Source organism: Podarcis vaucheri (assembly GCF_965113315.1).
Source record: "Podarcis vaucheri genome assembly, chromosome: Z".
In the NCBI taxonomy this organism is placed as follows: domain Eukaryota; kingdom Metazoa; phylum Chordata; class Lepidosauria; order Squamata; family Lacertidae; genus Podarcis; species Podarcis vaucheri.
Genome location: NC_138758.1, coordinates 31428393 through 31445423, shown reverse-complemented (window position 1 = coordinate 31445423; position 17031 = coordinate 31428393). Strand labels below are relative to the sequence as shown.

Genomic DNA, 17031 nt, shown 5'->3' with positions numbered 1-17031 from the left:
GCAGCGCATCTTCCCCACTGTCTTCGGACCTCCTCCGAAGCCGGGCGGTGGGGCAGGAACACCTGCCCCCGCCGCCGGGCTTCGGAACGCTGCTCCGAAGCCGGGTGGCGGGGCGGGAACACCTTCTGAAGGCGGGCGGGGGGCGAAAGTCTTTGTCCCCCCTGCCTGCCTTCCCAGGGGCTTTTAAATCGCCCCGGACAGCGGAGAAGTCCTCCGCTGTCCCGGGGCGATTTTAAAATGCCACCCGCCAGCATTTTAAGATCGCCCAGACAGCGGAGAAGTCCTCCGCTGTCCCGGGGTTTTTTAAAATGCTGGGGGTGGGAAGAAAAGCCCTTGCCCCCCCCCCAGCCTTCTGAAGTCGGTTTCCCTAGGAACGCATTAATTGATTTTCAATGCATTCCTATGGGAAACCGTGCATCGAAGAGACTTGCGGAACGAATTAATTTCGTCTTGCGAGGCACCACTGTATTGCTCTATTCTACCATGGTCAGACCACACCTGGAGTAGGATACTGACAAGCTGAATCGGAACTTGGCATGACTGCAATGAGGGCTAGAGCTGATTACGTTTGCCTAAACTATTTGAAAAGACTGAGCTCCTACTAGATGAGAGACTGTGTTATAAAGAACTGGAACATACTAACTGCTGGGAAGGTGGTATCCAGCACTGCCTACCCCACTGCCACTTACAGGAGCTGCAAGCATCTTTGAGCAGGCACAAGAGACATATAAGGAACTGGCTCTATTGGAACGAAGTGGGGAGAGACTTGCAGTCAATTATTTCCTCCAAATGTTTGCCACAGTATCCACTTATTAAAACGGCGCAATTCTGTCCGCCTCGCTAAGAGTGGCCTTCACAGAGCTGCGCTTCCAGGCAGTGCTTACAGTGGCCCTGGATGGACAATATAATAAGGTCCCTTATGAAGGAAGACTCTGATTTTGCAGGCAACTGTATGTGGAATATATATCTCATTATCTACAACGCAATGCTAGCTTTGTGCAGAACCAACAAATCAATTTATGAAACCTTTGTTTGCACAGGAAATCAACCTGTTGCTGATGATTTTAGCAAGTTGCTCTCTATGCTCTGGCAGCTAAGGAGATTAGGGTGATGAATTTGGATGAATTAGCCATTAATTGTAAAGGGGACTCAGGGATCTAACTTACACGATCCATAGGCAACTCCTCTCTGTTTTAACTGTCCCTGTAACAAGGTTTTTGCCAGTTTTGGTTGTGGTTTTACAGTATATTTAGTGTCTGCTGATGTTAAGGATGGTGTCATAGCCTTTAGCTAGCACAATAAAAGTATGATAAAAAAAAATGACACTTGACAGGCTGGAACATGTGCAGAGGACGGCGACCAAGATGATTAGGGGGCCTGGAAACCAAGCTTTACGAAGAACAATTGAGGGAGTTGTGTATGTTTAGCCGGGAAGAAAAGAGACTGAGAGGAGCTATGATAGCCATCTTCAAATATCTAAAGGGCTGCCCCATGGAAGATGGAGCAAGCTTGCTTTCTCCTGCTCCGGAAGGCTAGGATCCGAACCAATGGCTTCAAGTTACAAGAAAGGAGATTCCAACTCAACATCAGGAAGAACTTCCTAAGGGTAAGAGCTGTTTGACAGTGGAATAGACACCCTTGGAAGGTGGTGGACTCTTCTTCACTGGAGATTTTGAAGCAGAGGTTGGATGGCAACCTGCCATGGATGCTTTAGTTTAGATTCCTGCATTGGACTAGATGTGCCTCAAGGTCTGTTCTAACTCTACAATTCTATGATTCTGTGGCACAGCCTGTCCAATACAGGAGATGTAGACTCAATTAAAGTTAGATATTATAAATTTTAATATACAGGTTAGGGAGAAGTGGATCAAATAAAGCAGGTTACATACACATCTTTTGGAACTGTACTCAAATAGAAATATTCTGGAAATCCGTTCAAGCTGATATCTTTGATATGTCAGGATATCGTATTCCCTTGAAAGCTAAAATAATTCTGCTTGGTTATCTAAAAGATGATATTCCAGAATATGATCGGCAAATAGTGTTTAACCGTATAGCTTCTGCTAGGATCATAAGAGCCAAGAATTGGGGAAGGGGAACATATCTCCTGAACAGATTGATAAAATTTGGTCCATTGCAAAAGAACACATATATAAACCAATCTAATGGTTTTATGGGGAAACTCGGTTTGATTTAGTAAATTGCAAATCAGAATCCCCATGATTCCACAGAAATAAAACCCAGTTGGCAACGAACCGTTGTTTCTTACCAAAGAAGGCATTCAGGAGCTTCTGCACCTGGATGTTGCTCCCAACAGTTCGATAGACGCCTTCGACTGTAATACCTGAACAGAGGGGAGGGGGAGAGAAAACACCATTACTCCTGAAGCCCTGGCAGATCAGACTTAGGAGGCACTCAATGGCACTCAATGGCACTCAAAGCTCAATGGCGCCATCTCGTGCACTCACTGAAAATTCAGCAATTGTTTTTCAGGTGGTCGAGGCAGCTGTAACTTAAGAGGGAATCCTTGCCCTGAGCCTGGAAAAACAGGAACCAGGATGGAACCAAGTCCAGAGTCTTCTTTAAAGATTATTTCAGTCCACCACACTTTCCCCGAGGAGGCTCCATAAATAATATTGCTCTGCAGGCATTTCCTGCAAGCTTTGAGTGTAGTCCAGGAACCAATGTGTGGTATAATACATATATGGTGAAGGAACTGTTTAAAAATAAAATTTTAAATCCTCTGTGTCAGTTGTTCAGAATCAGCTAAGTACTGTGGACTCCGTTTTTCAAAAGGCAAGCTATGGACCCCCTAAGTTTGAAAATTTTGATATTTCTGTAGTAGTTTTTGCTATGCAAGTCGTGCCACAGACCCTCTTCAGGCATAGGCAAACTCAGCCCTCCAGATGTTTTGGGACTACAATTCCTCATCCCTGACCACTGGTCCTGTTAGCTAGGGATCATGGGAGTTGTAGTCCCAAAACATCTGGAAGGCTGAGTTTGCCTATGCCTGCTCTAGGTAGGTTATGTGGACTCCCTGGAGTCTGCAGACCACCAGCTGAGAGCCACTGCTCTATGTAGTTGGTTTGGGAACAATGTGGAAAATTTGTTTCCTGGCTACCCAGTAAACAAACTGAAAACTGTCACAAATTAATTTAAGAGCCTGGTATGGTATAGAAGCTCATTGGGTGACCTTTACCAGTCACCTATTCTCAGCCTAACCTACCCTCACAGGGTTGTTGTGGGGATTAAATGAGGACTAGGAACTTGAAGAGACCAGTGTTTGAATCCTCACTTGGCCATATTCTTGGGATAGGCAGGAGGACAAATCACATCCTTCAGGGTTGCCTCTCATCCTCTTCAAGGAAGAGGAGGCAGGGCCAACTTTCTAACTCCTCCTCCAACAAGGGGGTATTTCACTCTTCACCCAGACCAAGCTGTGAGAGCAGAAGACAAGTACCAGCGACATCAGCCAAGTCCACCCCTGCTGCAGGTTACTAAGTGTCTCCCCAAGGACCTCACACATTTGCATTTGGTTATACATTCTACTTATTTATTACATTTATATTCCACTTTTCCTCCAAGTAGCTCAAGGTGGCATGTTCTCCTTCTCTTCTTATCCTCACCACAACCCTATGAGGTAGGTTAGGCTGAGAGACAGTGACTGGCCCCCAAGGTCATACGCAGTGAACTTCATGGCCAAGTGGGGATTCAACCCCTCATATCTTCTAGGTCCTAGTCTGACACTCTAAACACATCACCACTCTGGCTCTCTTAGTCTACAAGGCTAGTCTGATACTCATGAGCACCGAGAACGCTTCTTCATTTCCTAAGAACAAGAATTTGTGCTAAGAAATCCACTTTTCTTCTTCAGATGCAGAAAAGCAGAAATCTGTAGGGTGGTTTCCTTGGTGTAGGGGGAGCATGATGCCCCTTAAGGGGAGATTCCTGGAAACAACAGAGCCCACCTTCGCCAGGTACGCTTGGAAACTTGCTTTCTCCAGGATGCAGCATGAAAGGAAATATTCCAGACAGAACCCACTAAGATGTTTAAAGAAAGAATGGCAACATTTGAAGCAGGCCAGTATTTCAGGAAAGCTCCCATTAAATTTGCTCAGCTGTTGCCTGCCAGCCCTTCAAAAGAGTCTGATTGTCTAAGATTTCATCTCGAGCACTGAGCGAAACAGACACCATTTATTTTAATGGCACTTTTATGATAAAGATGTCTAAAACTAAAATAATACTGGGCCCAACTTTTTATTGTGTCACTTTGGGTCATTAAGCTGCCTTGAATTTTCTCCAAGCGATTAAGAAGCGTGTCTATTTCCCACCCCTCCAAAAACGAATTCTAAGATTGCATATTAGGTCACTTTTGCTAGTAACATTCCAACTTCTCTTTATATTTTTTAAAAACAACAACACACCAGCCTCTGCTATTCACATTGCAAGCATGTCTGCAAGTTGGACTTCACCACTCTCTTTCTTCAAGTGCTTTTAGACCACCAGCTGTGCAATCCTGTACATATCTACTTAGAAATAAGTGTCATTGAGTTCAAGGGCGCTTACTTCCAAATAAGTGGATTTAGGATTGCAGCCTGCATAAATTACAGAAACTGGAGTTACTGCCTGCAGAAATTGCAGTAGAGTGTGATCGCATCTTGTGTGCATTTATCTTGCACGGGTTTCTTGCAGACTGGTTGTGCATGATAAATCCAGGCAAGGCAGAGAACTTAAAAGCTTGTTTTGTACCAGGTCTACTTTGGGTTTCCAGGAATGAAAATAGCTTTTAAGTTCTGCAGCTAGCAGGGCGCAGAGAGGCAAGGCCCACTTACTGCACCAGCACTGGGATGCTCTCACGAGATCTCGCAGGGCCATCAGAGTTCCCACGAGATCTTGCATAAGCATCTCTAGTATTTTTATTTATTTATAGAAATATTTATATGCCACTGTATCATATCACACTATGAAAACATACAGTAAAATCACATTACTTTTAAGAAGCAAGTTAAAAGCAAAATAATTAAAAACACAAACATTGTGGGGGGTGTACTCTTAATTGCCTGCATAGGCCTGGTGGAATAGAGAAGTTTTCAGTCAGTGTTTAAAAGTTGGCACAGAATGCGCCTGCTGAATCTCGAGTGGCAGAGAGTTCCACAGGACTTCCAGAGTTGGCACACTGAGTGGGCCTTGCCCACACAAGCAAGGCAGAGAACTTAAAGTCATTTTGTGCCCGATCGACTGACCTGGCGAGAGAAGAGCTTCTTCTTTTCATAATGTTTTTATTTATTTTTCGTGGAACAGAAGATACCTTTTCGGAAAACAACTGTTGCAACAGTAAACAACGAACAACTTGTCCTGATATAATTACAGACTTTTTTCATACTTTGCAACAAGATTTTGTTTGGTTACTCTAAAAGCTTGCACCACGTTTTCCCATGAGTGTTGGGTGGATTCCTGCCACAGTCTGAACAATTTATGCATTCAGAAACATTTGCCTGATGTTACAAAAGGAGTAGGGGCTGTGTTTGCCCTTTGCCACTCTGACCTGACATGTTAATATTTCAGCCAATGCTACTGACCAGACTCTGGTATACCAAAAATTGATGTCAAACCCAACACCAGTTTTGCAATGTCTGGCTATTTTCATATGGGCAGCTGTATGGAGAAAAGCCACCATGGGGTCATCATAACCTTGAATGGGTTGGATCACAAGCTCAAGTAGTAGGGGAGAGATTTCAATTGTTCTGTTGTTTATCAAACAAAAGAGCTTTCAAACTCTCTGCCTTGCTTGCTGGGCTATGCCTGCTGGGCATGTGGGCTACGGAAATATGGGGGATTCTCTCTTTCCCACCCCCTCAGTTGCTAGCCATGGGGTTGCCTCCAAGGATATGGCTATGCATGATTTTCATGTGTATGCAGAACCCCTGAATCCACACACACACCCCTTGAAAAATGCAATCATACTATATAAGAGGGAAGCATCCAGATGCAATGTCTGCGGCACTCACCTTTTGTCTCTACGGCGTTGATGCATCTCCTGACAAATCTGAAGCCAACCTCGTTCAGCTCCACTGTAAAATACAAAAGGCAACAGGAGATTATCTGCCTGTAGGTTCAGAGAGGAAGAGCAGGCAGGGACAAGTCAAAGTTCATTCTGTTACAGGAACAAGCATAGTCTTTCATTTATACTATACCGCATGGTTATAAAGGAAAGCCTCAAAGCATTTTACACATAAAAAAGAAAACAATAGAATTATCAGGGGGGAAAGCAGCTGCTTAAAACATTCAAATAATACAGTCATACCTTGGAAGTTGAACGGAATCCGTTCCGGAAGTCCGTTCGACTTCCAAAATATTCGAAAACCAAATCGCAGCTTCTGATTGGCTGCAGGAAGCTCCTGCAGGAAGCCACGGAAGCTTTGTCGGACGCTAGGGTTCCAAAAGAACGTTCGCAAACCGGAACAATCACTTCCAGGTATGCAGTGTTCGGGAGCCAAAACGTCTAACTTCCAGGGCATTTGGGATCCAAGGTAAGACTATAATTAGAATCAACGATAAGCTTTAAAAAAGATTAAAGCACACATCAACATTCTACATATCTGGGTAGGCTCGTCTAAAGAAGAATGGTGCTGAAAAGAGTACAGTGAAAGTGCCTGCCTGGTGTCAACAAGCAGGGAGTTCCGAAGTGTACATGCTGCTGCATTAAAAAATTGATTTCTTATAATACGGGCAACAATTCCTTGCACATCTTGATGGTGTGACAAGGCACCAGTGGTCTACAGCCAGGAAGGAATGGTAAGAGCTAGTTCAGCCTGACCCAGAAGGCTTTACACAGAGTAGTACAGTGCATGTTATATCTGCTAAAGGTCCCAGGTTCAATCCCAGGCATCTCTAGGTAGGGCTGAGAAAGATCCTTGTTGTCACCACCTTTTCCATCTGGCCCTGGCGGGAGGCCACAACACAACAATAGAGCATCTGCCTTGCAAACCAAAAGTCCCAGATTCTGTCTCCAGTGGCATCTCAGTTGTCTATGCTCCAGCAACCTCTATCTTAGATTACAATGCATTAGATGTGGGGCTGCCCTTGAGGACAGTGAAGAAACTTCAGCTGGAGTAGCTGGGTTGCTCACCAGGGCAAGACATATTGCACTGATCCTGGTCCAACTGCACTGGCTGCCAATCAGTTTCCGGGTCAGATTTTAAAGTGCTGGTTTTCACCTGTAAAGCCTTAAATGGCTCAGGGTTGCAATACCTCAACAACTGCCTCTCTCCATATGAACTGATCCAGACCCTGTGATCACTATAAGAGGACCTTCTTCATGTATCTCCTCCATGACAGGTCTGGAGGGTGGCAACATCAGAACAGGGCCTTTTCTGCAGTGGCTCCTCATTTGTGGGATGATCTTACCAGGGATGCTTGCCTGGAGCCATCATTACATATCTTCAGGCGCCAGATGAAAACAATCCTCTTTAAGCAGGCCTTTAGCCTGTAGCTAACTTTCAGAGTTTGTGGGGTGTTTTTAAGAACCCCACCCTTGATTTTAATATATGTATGTGTTTCCTCTTTTTCTGTAAGTCGCTTTGAGGTGCCTGTGGCAAAAAAGTGACTAATAACTGTAATTATAATAATCCCCAAGTAATGAGGAGCCACTGCAGAAAAGGCCCTGTTCTGATGTTGCCACCCTCCAGACCTGTCATGGAGGAGATACATGAAGAAGGTCCTCTTATAGTGATCACAGGGTCTGGATCAGTTCATATGGAGAGAGGCAGTTGTTGAGGTATTGCAACCTTGGGACGCGGGTGGCGCTGTGGGTAAAAGCCTCAGCGCCTAGGGCTTGCCGATCGAAAGGTCGGCGGTTCGAATCCCCGCGGCGGGGTGCGCTCCCGCTGCTCGGTCCCAGCGCCTGCCAACCTAGCAGTTCGAAAGCACCCCCGGGTGCAAGTAGATAAATAGGTACCGCTTACCAGCGGGAAGGTAAACGGCGTTCCGTGTGCTGCGCTGGCTCGCCAGATGCAGCTTTGTCACGCTGGCCACGTGACCCGGAAGTATCTCCGGACAGCGCTGGCCCCCGGCCTATAGATGTGAGATGGGCGCACAAACCCCAGAGTCTGTCAAGACTGGCCCGTTCGGGCAGGGGTACCTTTACCTTTACCTAATCTCCTAATCTTGGAGAGCTGCTGCCAGTGATAGAGTGGCAAATTCATCCATTCAAAAATATCAGCAGTGGCAAACCAAGAAGGAGAGGGGGGGGAATGGCCTGGGGAGAGGAGAGGTAGCGATCTGAGGACAGTCCCAAGGGCAGAGACATCTGGAGGGCCACATTTGGCCCCCAAGTCTGAGGTTCCACATCCCCAAGAGTCAATAGAGGCCCCAAATTTAAGAAACTGGTTAGAATGTCTGGAATATATTGACTCATTTGATTATATTTCAGCTGCAATCCTGTGCACATTTTCCTGGCAGCGAGTCCTATTGGGCTCAGCAGGGCTTACTTCTGAGAATTGCCAGGGGCTGGACTTCAGCTCCCTTCAAGCTCTACAATTCTATGATTCTATTTATGGGATTCCAGTGTTCGGGAAGGACACGAGCAGATGTTTAAGATTAGTAATTATGATATATTGTTATGTAAAATGGAATGGCCATTTTAATCAGAGTATTCCTGTGGAGTTATTACTAGCACTAAGTGGGTTTCCTCCCACTACCACCCCATCCCCACCCTGCAAATTATGGCTATAAACTATTTAGTCAGGCTTTTGATGCTGGGGTCTTTTTACGGAAGCTAAAAATAAGATTATTTAATTATGTTGCTATGGTAGCAGATCCATCTAATGTATTATTCCTGCTCGGTTTCTTCTTGTAATCGGGTGTATAATAAATAGGCCCAAACGCATTTAAAATATCCTATGGAAGCTCTTTAGGGCCTTAATGAGGGCGCATTCAGACACGGGGAATGTTGTATTACCTCCTTTCCTGGTTATAGTATTAGTGTGTCTGTCCCTCTGATGTTCCTCTCACACTGCAATACCTGTTGCATTGTGGAACTGCAACTTTTTGTGGTTTTTTGACTCATATACTAGCACCTTGCAAAAAATTTCATGTTCGCACCAGTGGGTGTTGTGGGAGACAACAAGGGACATCTCTGGACAACGCTACTATTCCCCCACACCCTTTCTACACTTGCCTACAGTTGTCCCCTCATGATTCACCCATAAAAAAACCAGAAAGTACTGTGTGCTGGTGTGTGTTTTTGCGCACACCCACCCCCCAAAAATCATCAGTTTACTCCCGTGATTTTCTAGGTTGACTGCAAATGGATTTTTTTCTCCTTGAATCAAACCGCATGGAAATGAGCAGTATATCTCATTTCTTTCCCAGCAGTGGCTTTTACATGTGAAAGCTCAGATATAATGTAGAAATTAACAGCTAGGGAAACATGGAGGGAAATAGGACTCTTCTTCATGAACTTTGGCTTTCAGATGTTACAATGAAGGATTCGATTCATTTCTCTTTCCTCAGATGTCCTGCACAAGGATATCTTGCCTTTACTACCTTTGAAGCTAAAATAATATATACTTCATTATGTTACTATTGTAGCAGATCCCTATCATACAGTGGTGCCTTGCAAGACGAAATTAATTCGTTCCGCAAGTTTCTTCTTCTTGCGAGTTTTTCGTCTTGCGATGCACGGTTTCCCATAGGAATGCATTGAAAATCAATTAATGCGTTCCTAGGGAAACCGAGTTCAGACCAGGTCCGGGGACAGTCTGTCCCCCGACCTCTTCTGAAGGCTGGGGGGGGGGACAAGGGCTTTTCTTCCCACCCCCAGCATTTAAAAAAACCCCGGGACAGTGGAGGGCTTCTCCGCTGTCCGGGGCGATCTTAAAATGCTGGCGGGCGGCATTTTAAAATCGCCCCGGGACAGGGGAGGACTTCTCCGCTGTCCGGGGCGATTTAAAAGCCCCTGGGAAGGCAGGCAGGGGGGACAAAGACTTTTGCCCCCCGCCAGCCTTCAGAAGAGGTCCGGGACCTCTTCTGAAGGCTGGCGGGGGCGAAAGTCTTTGCTCCCCCCGCCTGCCTTCAAAAGCTGTCCGGCCAAGGCTTCGCGGACCTCTGCCGGCATGCCGAAGCCTGCGCGCGCTCACATTAGCGCGCCCAGGCTTCGCGGAGCGCTCCGCCAGCAGCGGCAGCGCTGCCGCTGCTGGCGGAGACTTGCCCGCATCCCGAAGCCTGCGCGCGCTCACATTAGCGCACCCAGGCTTCGCGGAGCGCTCCGCCAGCAGCGGCAGCGCTGCCGCTGCTGGCGGAGACTTGCCCGCATCCCGAAGCCTGCGCGCGCTCACATTAGCGCGCCCAGGCTTCGCGGAGCGCTCCGCCAGCAGCGGCAGCGCTGCCGCTGCTGGTGGAGACTTGCCCGCATCCCGAAGCCTGCGCGCGCTCACATTAGCGCGCCCAGGCTTCGCGGAGCGCTCCACCAGCAGCGGCAGCGCTGCCGCTGCTGGCGGAGACTTGCTGGCATGCCTCTCCTGCCTTCCAAGGCCGTCCGGGATAGCGGGAAGCGCTTCCCTGCTATCCCGGACTGCTTTTAAAATGCTGGCGCTGGGGAGCAAAGCCTTTCGGCCCCCGCCAGCCTTCCTGGACCTCTTCTGAAGGCGGGGGGGGGGGAGGCTTTGCTCCCCACCGCTAGCATTTAAAAGAGGTCCCCAGAGATTTCCCTATGGGCTTTCGTCTTGCGAAGCAAGCCCATAGGGAAATTCGTTTTGCGAAGCGCCTCCAAAACGGAAAACCCTTTCGTCTAGCGGGTTTTCCGTCTTGCGAGGCGTTCGTCTTGCGGGGTACCACTGTACTTAACTCTTCTCCTATTTCTTTTTTGTAATCTGCTGTGTGATGATATTACCGAGCGTCTTTTGTCACACCACACCCATTGGCATGAACATGAGGTTTTGTTCAAGGTGCTAGTATATCCGTCAGAAAGACACAGTGAGAGGGACGGAAGGACTAGAATTATAAGCAGGGGAACAAACACTACGTTCCCCATGTCTGAATGTACCCTAATCAAGGTATGCCTGGTAATATTAAAGAATTCCTACAGCATCTTTTTAAATGCATTCGATTCTACAAAGTCAGTAGCTGCAATATGCAGCACACCCAGCAGAGAGCAGCAATGGGCATCTATTTGAAACTGCACACAGTGCAGGTTCAGGTGATACAAGTCTTATCTGGTGAGACGTGCTTGTTAGAGCTCCCTCCAATTATGTGTTGGGGGGCTCCTATTTCTTTTAGTTTCTTTCTAATTCTTCCTTTTATCAAAGGTATTGCATGTTTCTGTGTGTGGCAGCCAGAGATTCTTACATTAGAGAAATTGAAGCCAGAGTTGTAAATCAGTTGAGCATCCTAGCAGTCACCGCCCTGGCTTTCAGCTTTTGGCATCTACTGCCTTATCTTCCTGTTATCTTTTTGTTTATTTAAAGACTCATAGCTCTACGGTTGATCCTGACTCAGACACTGATCCTCCTGTATTTAGATGGACAGAAGGAGGTAGAGGACTGTTATTGTTGATGCCGAAGAAGCTGTTTTGAAAACACCTGCTTGTGAACTTAAATACTGCTACATACCTGCAGTACTTCTAAATGAAACGGCTTGGTTAAATGTTGGCACAGAGCCTGGGCCGAGATATTTGGCTCTGCAGATGGCTCAAATGTAAAGCAGTTAAGGAAGTTGGGAGGGAATTCCCCTCTCAAGACACCATGAGGAACCGGGAGCTGGTGACAAGCCACAGCAGAAGAGGTAACCAATAGAACTTAGGTGAGATTGAGGCCCTGGGGGGGTAGGGGTCCTCTATTTAGGGGGAGAGTCGACATCCGTCCCCCAGGTGGCAGCTGGGGCTTGGATGAGGCCAACCTGAACCCTCTGGGTCCACGGCACCCAAGACAGAATCAATCCAGGTGGCAGCTGGGGGCTGCCAGGAGGCGGAGGCTCTGGTGCTAGCATTTTCTGGCTTGGCAGTGGAGGGAGACGGTGTGGCAGAGGTCTCTTTCCCCTCTGGAAGTACCATCTCACGACCCCCAAGAACACCGGCTGTGGGGGGAAATCTGAGGACTTTGATGCAAAGAGATGCATCTTCCTTGATACTTTAAGTGCTGTCTCAACAGCAGGGGGCGGGGGCCCCTGAGACCATCGGGCACAATAGTCATATTGAATAGGGCATTTACAATCAGCTCCCCACTCCTTTTGCTTGTTCCCTGATGCCATCCAGTTTATCAGGTTGTTTGAACAGACTTGAGCTGGCCCCTGATGCCACAGGAATCTTTCCGGGGCCCAGAGCTGCTGAAAACATAGAAACATGGCGGAGAGAATCGGCCAACCTTCCCCTGCCTCAGCTTTTAAGTTCAGAGGATAGAAAGAAATACCGCCTTCTTAGCTGGCCACAAATAACACCTCATGTGGGATCTTGGTCGGACATTAAGGGTGGAAGGAATCTTTTCTTTTTCTTTTTTGTTGTTCGCTTCAGTTTTTTAGGGACAGTTTATGGTAAGTGTTATTGTGTTATAGTCACACCTAAGTTCTATCGGCCTATAAGGTGTTTAATTGTTGTTTTTGTTTAGTTAAGTGGTCCCCCACCTTCGAATGTATGTTACATGGTAGCTTTGTTTAGTCTGCGAGTTGTTTTGTGGTTTAATTTAAATCAGTTAATTAGCTAGTTAGCTAGTTAGTTAGTTAGTTAGTTAGTTAAAACTGCAATAGAAGGTTGTCAAATAATGTAGTAGTCCTGTAGATAACCAGATAACTACCTGATGTCTAGTCGGCCCATCTTATTTGATTATTTTGTATGTATTGAGCTGTTGATATTATAAGTAGAATAGTAAGCTGGGAAAGAATAACATCAACGCTATCAAAGGAGGCAAGCGTGGGGCTTGGAATTACTATTGTGGAGGGGCGAGGGAGGTATGGCGGTGGGGGCAGACTCTATAGGCAAAGGGGTTTGAGATATGGATATGCTCGTTCCCCTTCCAATCTGTGCCCCATCCCAAGGGACGAAGGTAGGGTGAGCAAGGATTACTCACCTCCATCACTGGTGTTGTGCAATGACAGGTCTACAGGCAATAAAACCGCCACCCTGTGAGATTTCTTTACCTCACAGGGGGTTGACCTGGCCTGTGTGATGGACAGTGGCAAAACCAATGCCTCTGGGAAACTCTCAAGCATGATTCGAGAGCACAATAACACTCTCCCTCCCTGTGGTTTCTGGCAACTGGTATTCAGAAGTAGAGCCATCATGGATAGCAGCCATGAATTTGTCCAATCCTCTTTGCTGTGCTGTGTGCTGAGTGAAGAAGGATTTTCTTTTATGTGGCCCTAATATGGATGGAAAACTTTTCTATGTCCGCTTTCTCCAGGCCATGCATAATTTCATAACCTTCCATCATGGCGCCTCTTGGTCGCCTTTCCTGGAAACTTAAAGTTTCCAAACGATGCAACCTTTCTTCATAAGGGAGTCGCTCCATCCCCTTGAACATGTGGGTTGCCCTTTTCTGAACCTTCTCCCCAACTCTGAAATATCCTATCTGAGGTGGGTGGGTGGCCACTTACAGCCCATATTCTCCTCAGCCTCCCTTTGCCTGGCTGCAGTATAAACATCACATAGTGCTGTTTCATGGGCCCTCTAGGAATCGTAACTGAAGGGAGGTGGACACTGTTACGAGTTGTGATTCCTTCACTGTTGGGGGTTAGACTGGATGGCCCTTTGGGTTCCTTCCAACTCTACCATTCCATGATTCTACACCAAGGATTTTTAAGACTATGAGGAAAATACATCAGCCACCATGGAAAGGGTCAAGCAAGCTAAGTGCCAAGATACCTGCATCCAGAACATTTTGCCTGCTCTTCCAAAGCAGCGCGCGCGCGCGCGCGCACACACACACACACACACACACCTTATGCATGCTTTTGAAAAGCACAAATGGCTGGCAAAAGTGTATGCACTTATATAGGGGTTATCTGGGATCTACCTGAGTCATAGACCAAAATGGGAGCTACTTACTTTCTTCCTGCTTTGTGATGGGACTGTGGTAGATCTAAATAAAAGCAAAAGTAAATTAAAAAGATGGCAAACACGTTGACCCTTGAAGAATCAAATTGACTGAAAGACAGGATATAAGACAGTATAATCACCTCTTGCACAGGAGACATGTTCCAGAGATGGTGCACATAAGCAAAAAAACATACGCTTGAACTGCCCCCTTGGAACAGCCCCTGCATGAGCATCTTTACCTTTCCGGAGTCAGGCACTAGGCAAGCCTTGGCCCCACTAAGCAAAGAAGGCAAGAGCTCAAAAGATCTCTGTCTTTCTTACTAGCTTCTGGGAGGCTCCCGTAAGATTTCACAGTGCCATCTGAGTTCTTGCAACAACATCCCAGAGCCCAGAAAGAAAGGCACAGCGCTTAAAAGGGGAAACCTGGTGCAAAAGGAGCTTTAAAGCTCTCTATCTTATGCGCAATTTATTGGTGAGGTTTCAAATGGCTGGCTTTCAACTGTGTAAGGTTGAAATTGCACAAGTCAATCATGTGCAACGTACTGCAATATTTAAAAAATCACACACTGTTTGCAAAGTTCTCCCAAGAGCTGCTGATGGGGACATTGCATGAAAGCCATGGGGAATCACCTCTACCTTCCAGCTGGTGTCGTTTCCTACAGCCGCCTTCCCATCTCCATGACGGCAGAGGTTTCAATAGCTTAGGGTTCAGGGTTTGGTATCTGGTCACATGCAGGCTATTTCAGGGAAGCTAAACAAACCCAGGAACAATCCCCACAGGGAGTGGACTTTTTCCAGATTGCAGGGAAACAAAATGCTCACATGGTTAGGGCAGGGGTGGCTATCCTGTGGCGTGGCCTCCCAATACCGCTGGACTGCAGCTCCCATAATCTCTTGCCAGTGGTGACCATGCTATGTGCAGCTGATGGGTGGGGGGTCAAAGGTTATCCACCCCTGAAGTAGGAGGAGGTGAAATTGCAAGGAACTGAGACTATCAAAAAGTCACAACACTTTTACTTTTAAAAAATCCTTTAACATTATAAAATTAAATCCTTTTTAAAAAATAAACATACTGCAAATCATTCAGACTGCAGCTTTATTAATGCCAAGTTTATGGAACTGCACATTTATCATAAGAATATAAGGAGAGTCCTGCTGCCCATTGGCCCATCTAGTCCAGCATCCTGTTCTCACAGGCGCCAACAAAATGCTCCAATAGGAAACCCACAAGCAGGACCTGGGTGCAAGAGCACACTCCTCCCCCCCTCCTGTGGCTTCCAAAAACTGGTATTCAGAAATGGAGGGAGAGAATAGCCACCACAGTTAGTAGCCATCAATATCCGTCTCCTACGTGCATTTGTCTAATGCCGACACTTTTAAAGCCATCCAGATTGGTGGCCATCACTATCTCCTGCAGGAAGGAGTTCCACAGTTTAACTATGCGCTGCACGACTAAGGACCCTTTTCTATGCCGTGAATCTTTCAACATTCACCTTCACTGGATGTCCATGAGTTCTATAAGAGATGGAGAAAGATTTTTTTCTATCCCCTTTCTCCATCCCAGGCCTAGCTTTATTAACTCCAATCATGTCGCCACACTCAGCCTCTTCCTCCTGCAATGTCAAATGTAATGGAGAAATGAACAATTCAAGAGGCTATCCCTAAAAACTTTGCCAAAGTCGAGTTTGAACGTTTTCAAAGGCTGCCCCTGGGAATGGTCAAGCAAATGTTTGAAAGTTTTGAAAAAGGAGAGTCATTATTTCGCTTTTCGAAACCAGCTAAAACGCTTCTCACTGAAACATCATTACTTAAAAAACATCATGCAAGTTAACTTAAAAAGGGGAGGTGGGGAATAGCTAAGCTGTGGCCCTCCAGAGTTTGTTGCAGTCTGCCTCCCAGCAGTCAGCACAACCAGTTGTCAGAGGTGGTCCAACATCTGGATTACATTCCCACCCCTGTGGCAGTGGAAACTCCATCAAAACACACAACTGGGGGCAGCATTTTTAATACTTACTGGCTCTTTCCCATCCATGGCCTCCATCCAGAGCCGTCGATTTGCTTCTGAAGGGGCTTGCAAGGTGATGGGCCCAGGTCTGCAAGAGATTGAACAAGGGTAAAAACAAATAAAGTTTTTCTCTCCATGAAGCAACAAGACTGAATCCAAAATTACAGGGCTTAATCCTTCTCCAGGCAACTCGCACCAAGGACTTTGCACATGCTTTTAATACAAGTGTTTGCTCTGCACTTCAATGAAAAATTTGGAGATGGAAAATAAACGCATACAAAAAACTGGTTGTGCAGGATGCAAAGAGCAGGAAGCAGCTTCTTTTTTCTAATAGCTGGAAAAGCTTGAGTGGCAGCATAATTAACTTATGCAATCACAGAACTGTGGAGTTGGAAGGTACCTCCAAGGGTCATCTAGGCCAACCCCTTGCAATGAAGAACCACAGCTAAATACAATATTGTCAGAACTGGAGTTTGTCAGCAAGTTTGACCCTATTCATTTAGCTTTTCTAACTTGCAGCTGGTGTCAAGTGAGTGTAGCTGGTGGTCTTCTTGGCACTGTTGGCAAACCACCTGGAGTTTTATTAGTTATTGTTTTGAATTCTTGCAATAAGCCTGGCTGAGTTTGTTTACTTGTTCTGAATAGATTTGCAGTATTATTTTTTTCCATTTGTATTTTTTCAGGTGCCTCGGGTTGTTGTTTTGGTAAGATTAAGCAGGATATTCATTTAAATACACAAGCACCACCAACTCTGTGCTGTTACTAGTGATTGCTGACATAGTCACTATGCTTATTCAGCTTTGCACAGATTGAACCAATCACATTTCATGGACTTTTGGGGCAATACATATTTATACTGCAAATATTTCACCAACTTCATGCAACTTAGGAAGTGGGTTACTGTTCCTTAATAAACTGGACAGCTTTGAACACTAGCAAAATGCTTTTCTTCTTTCCCTGGCGGGATATGGAATGGGGGGAAATACTCTCTGCACTAAGG

At 46.2% G+C, this 17031-nt stretch overlaps 1 protein-coding gene across 3 annotated transcripts in view; it reads right to left on the bottom strand.

Moving 5' to 3' along the window:
- OPHN1 (oligophrenin 1) overlaps window positions 1-17031 on the bottom strand; it is a 136448-nt gene that overhangs the window by 51514 nt on the left and 67903 nt on the right. For all 3 annotated transcript variants that reach the window (XM_082208531.1, XM_082208533.1, XM_082208532.1), the window contains 4 exons: window positions 16041-16119; window positions 14036-14069; window positions 6009-6071; window positions 2270-2344 (listed from right to left, as the gene is read on the bottom strand). In XM_082208531.1, coding sequence (XP_082064657.1) covers window positions 2270-2344; window positions 6009-6071; window positions 14036-14069; window positions 16041-16119 — 251 coding nt within the window. The remainder of the gene's footprint in view (window positions 1-2269; window positions 2345-6008; window positions 6072-14035; window positions 14070-16040; window positions 16120-17031) is intronic.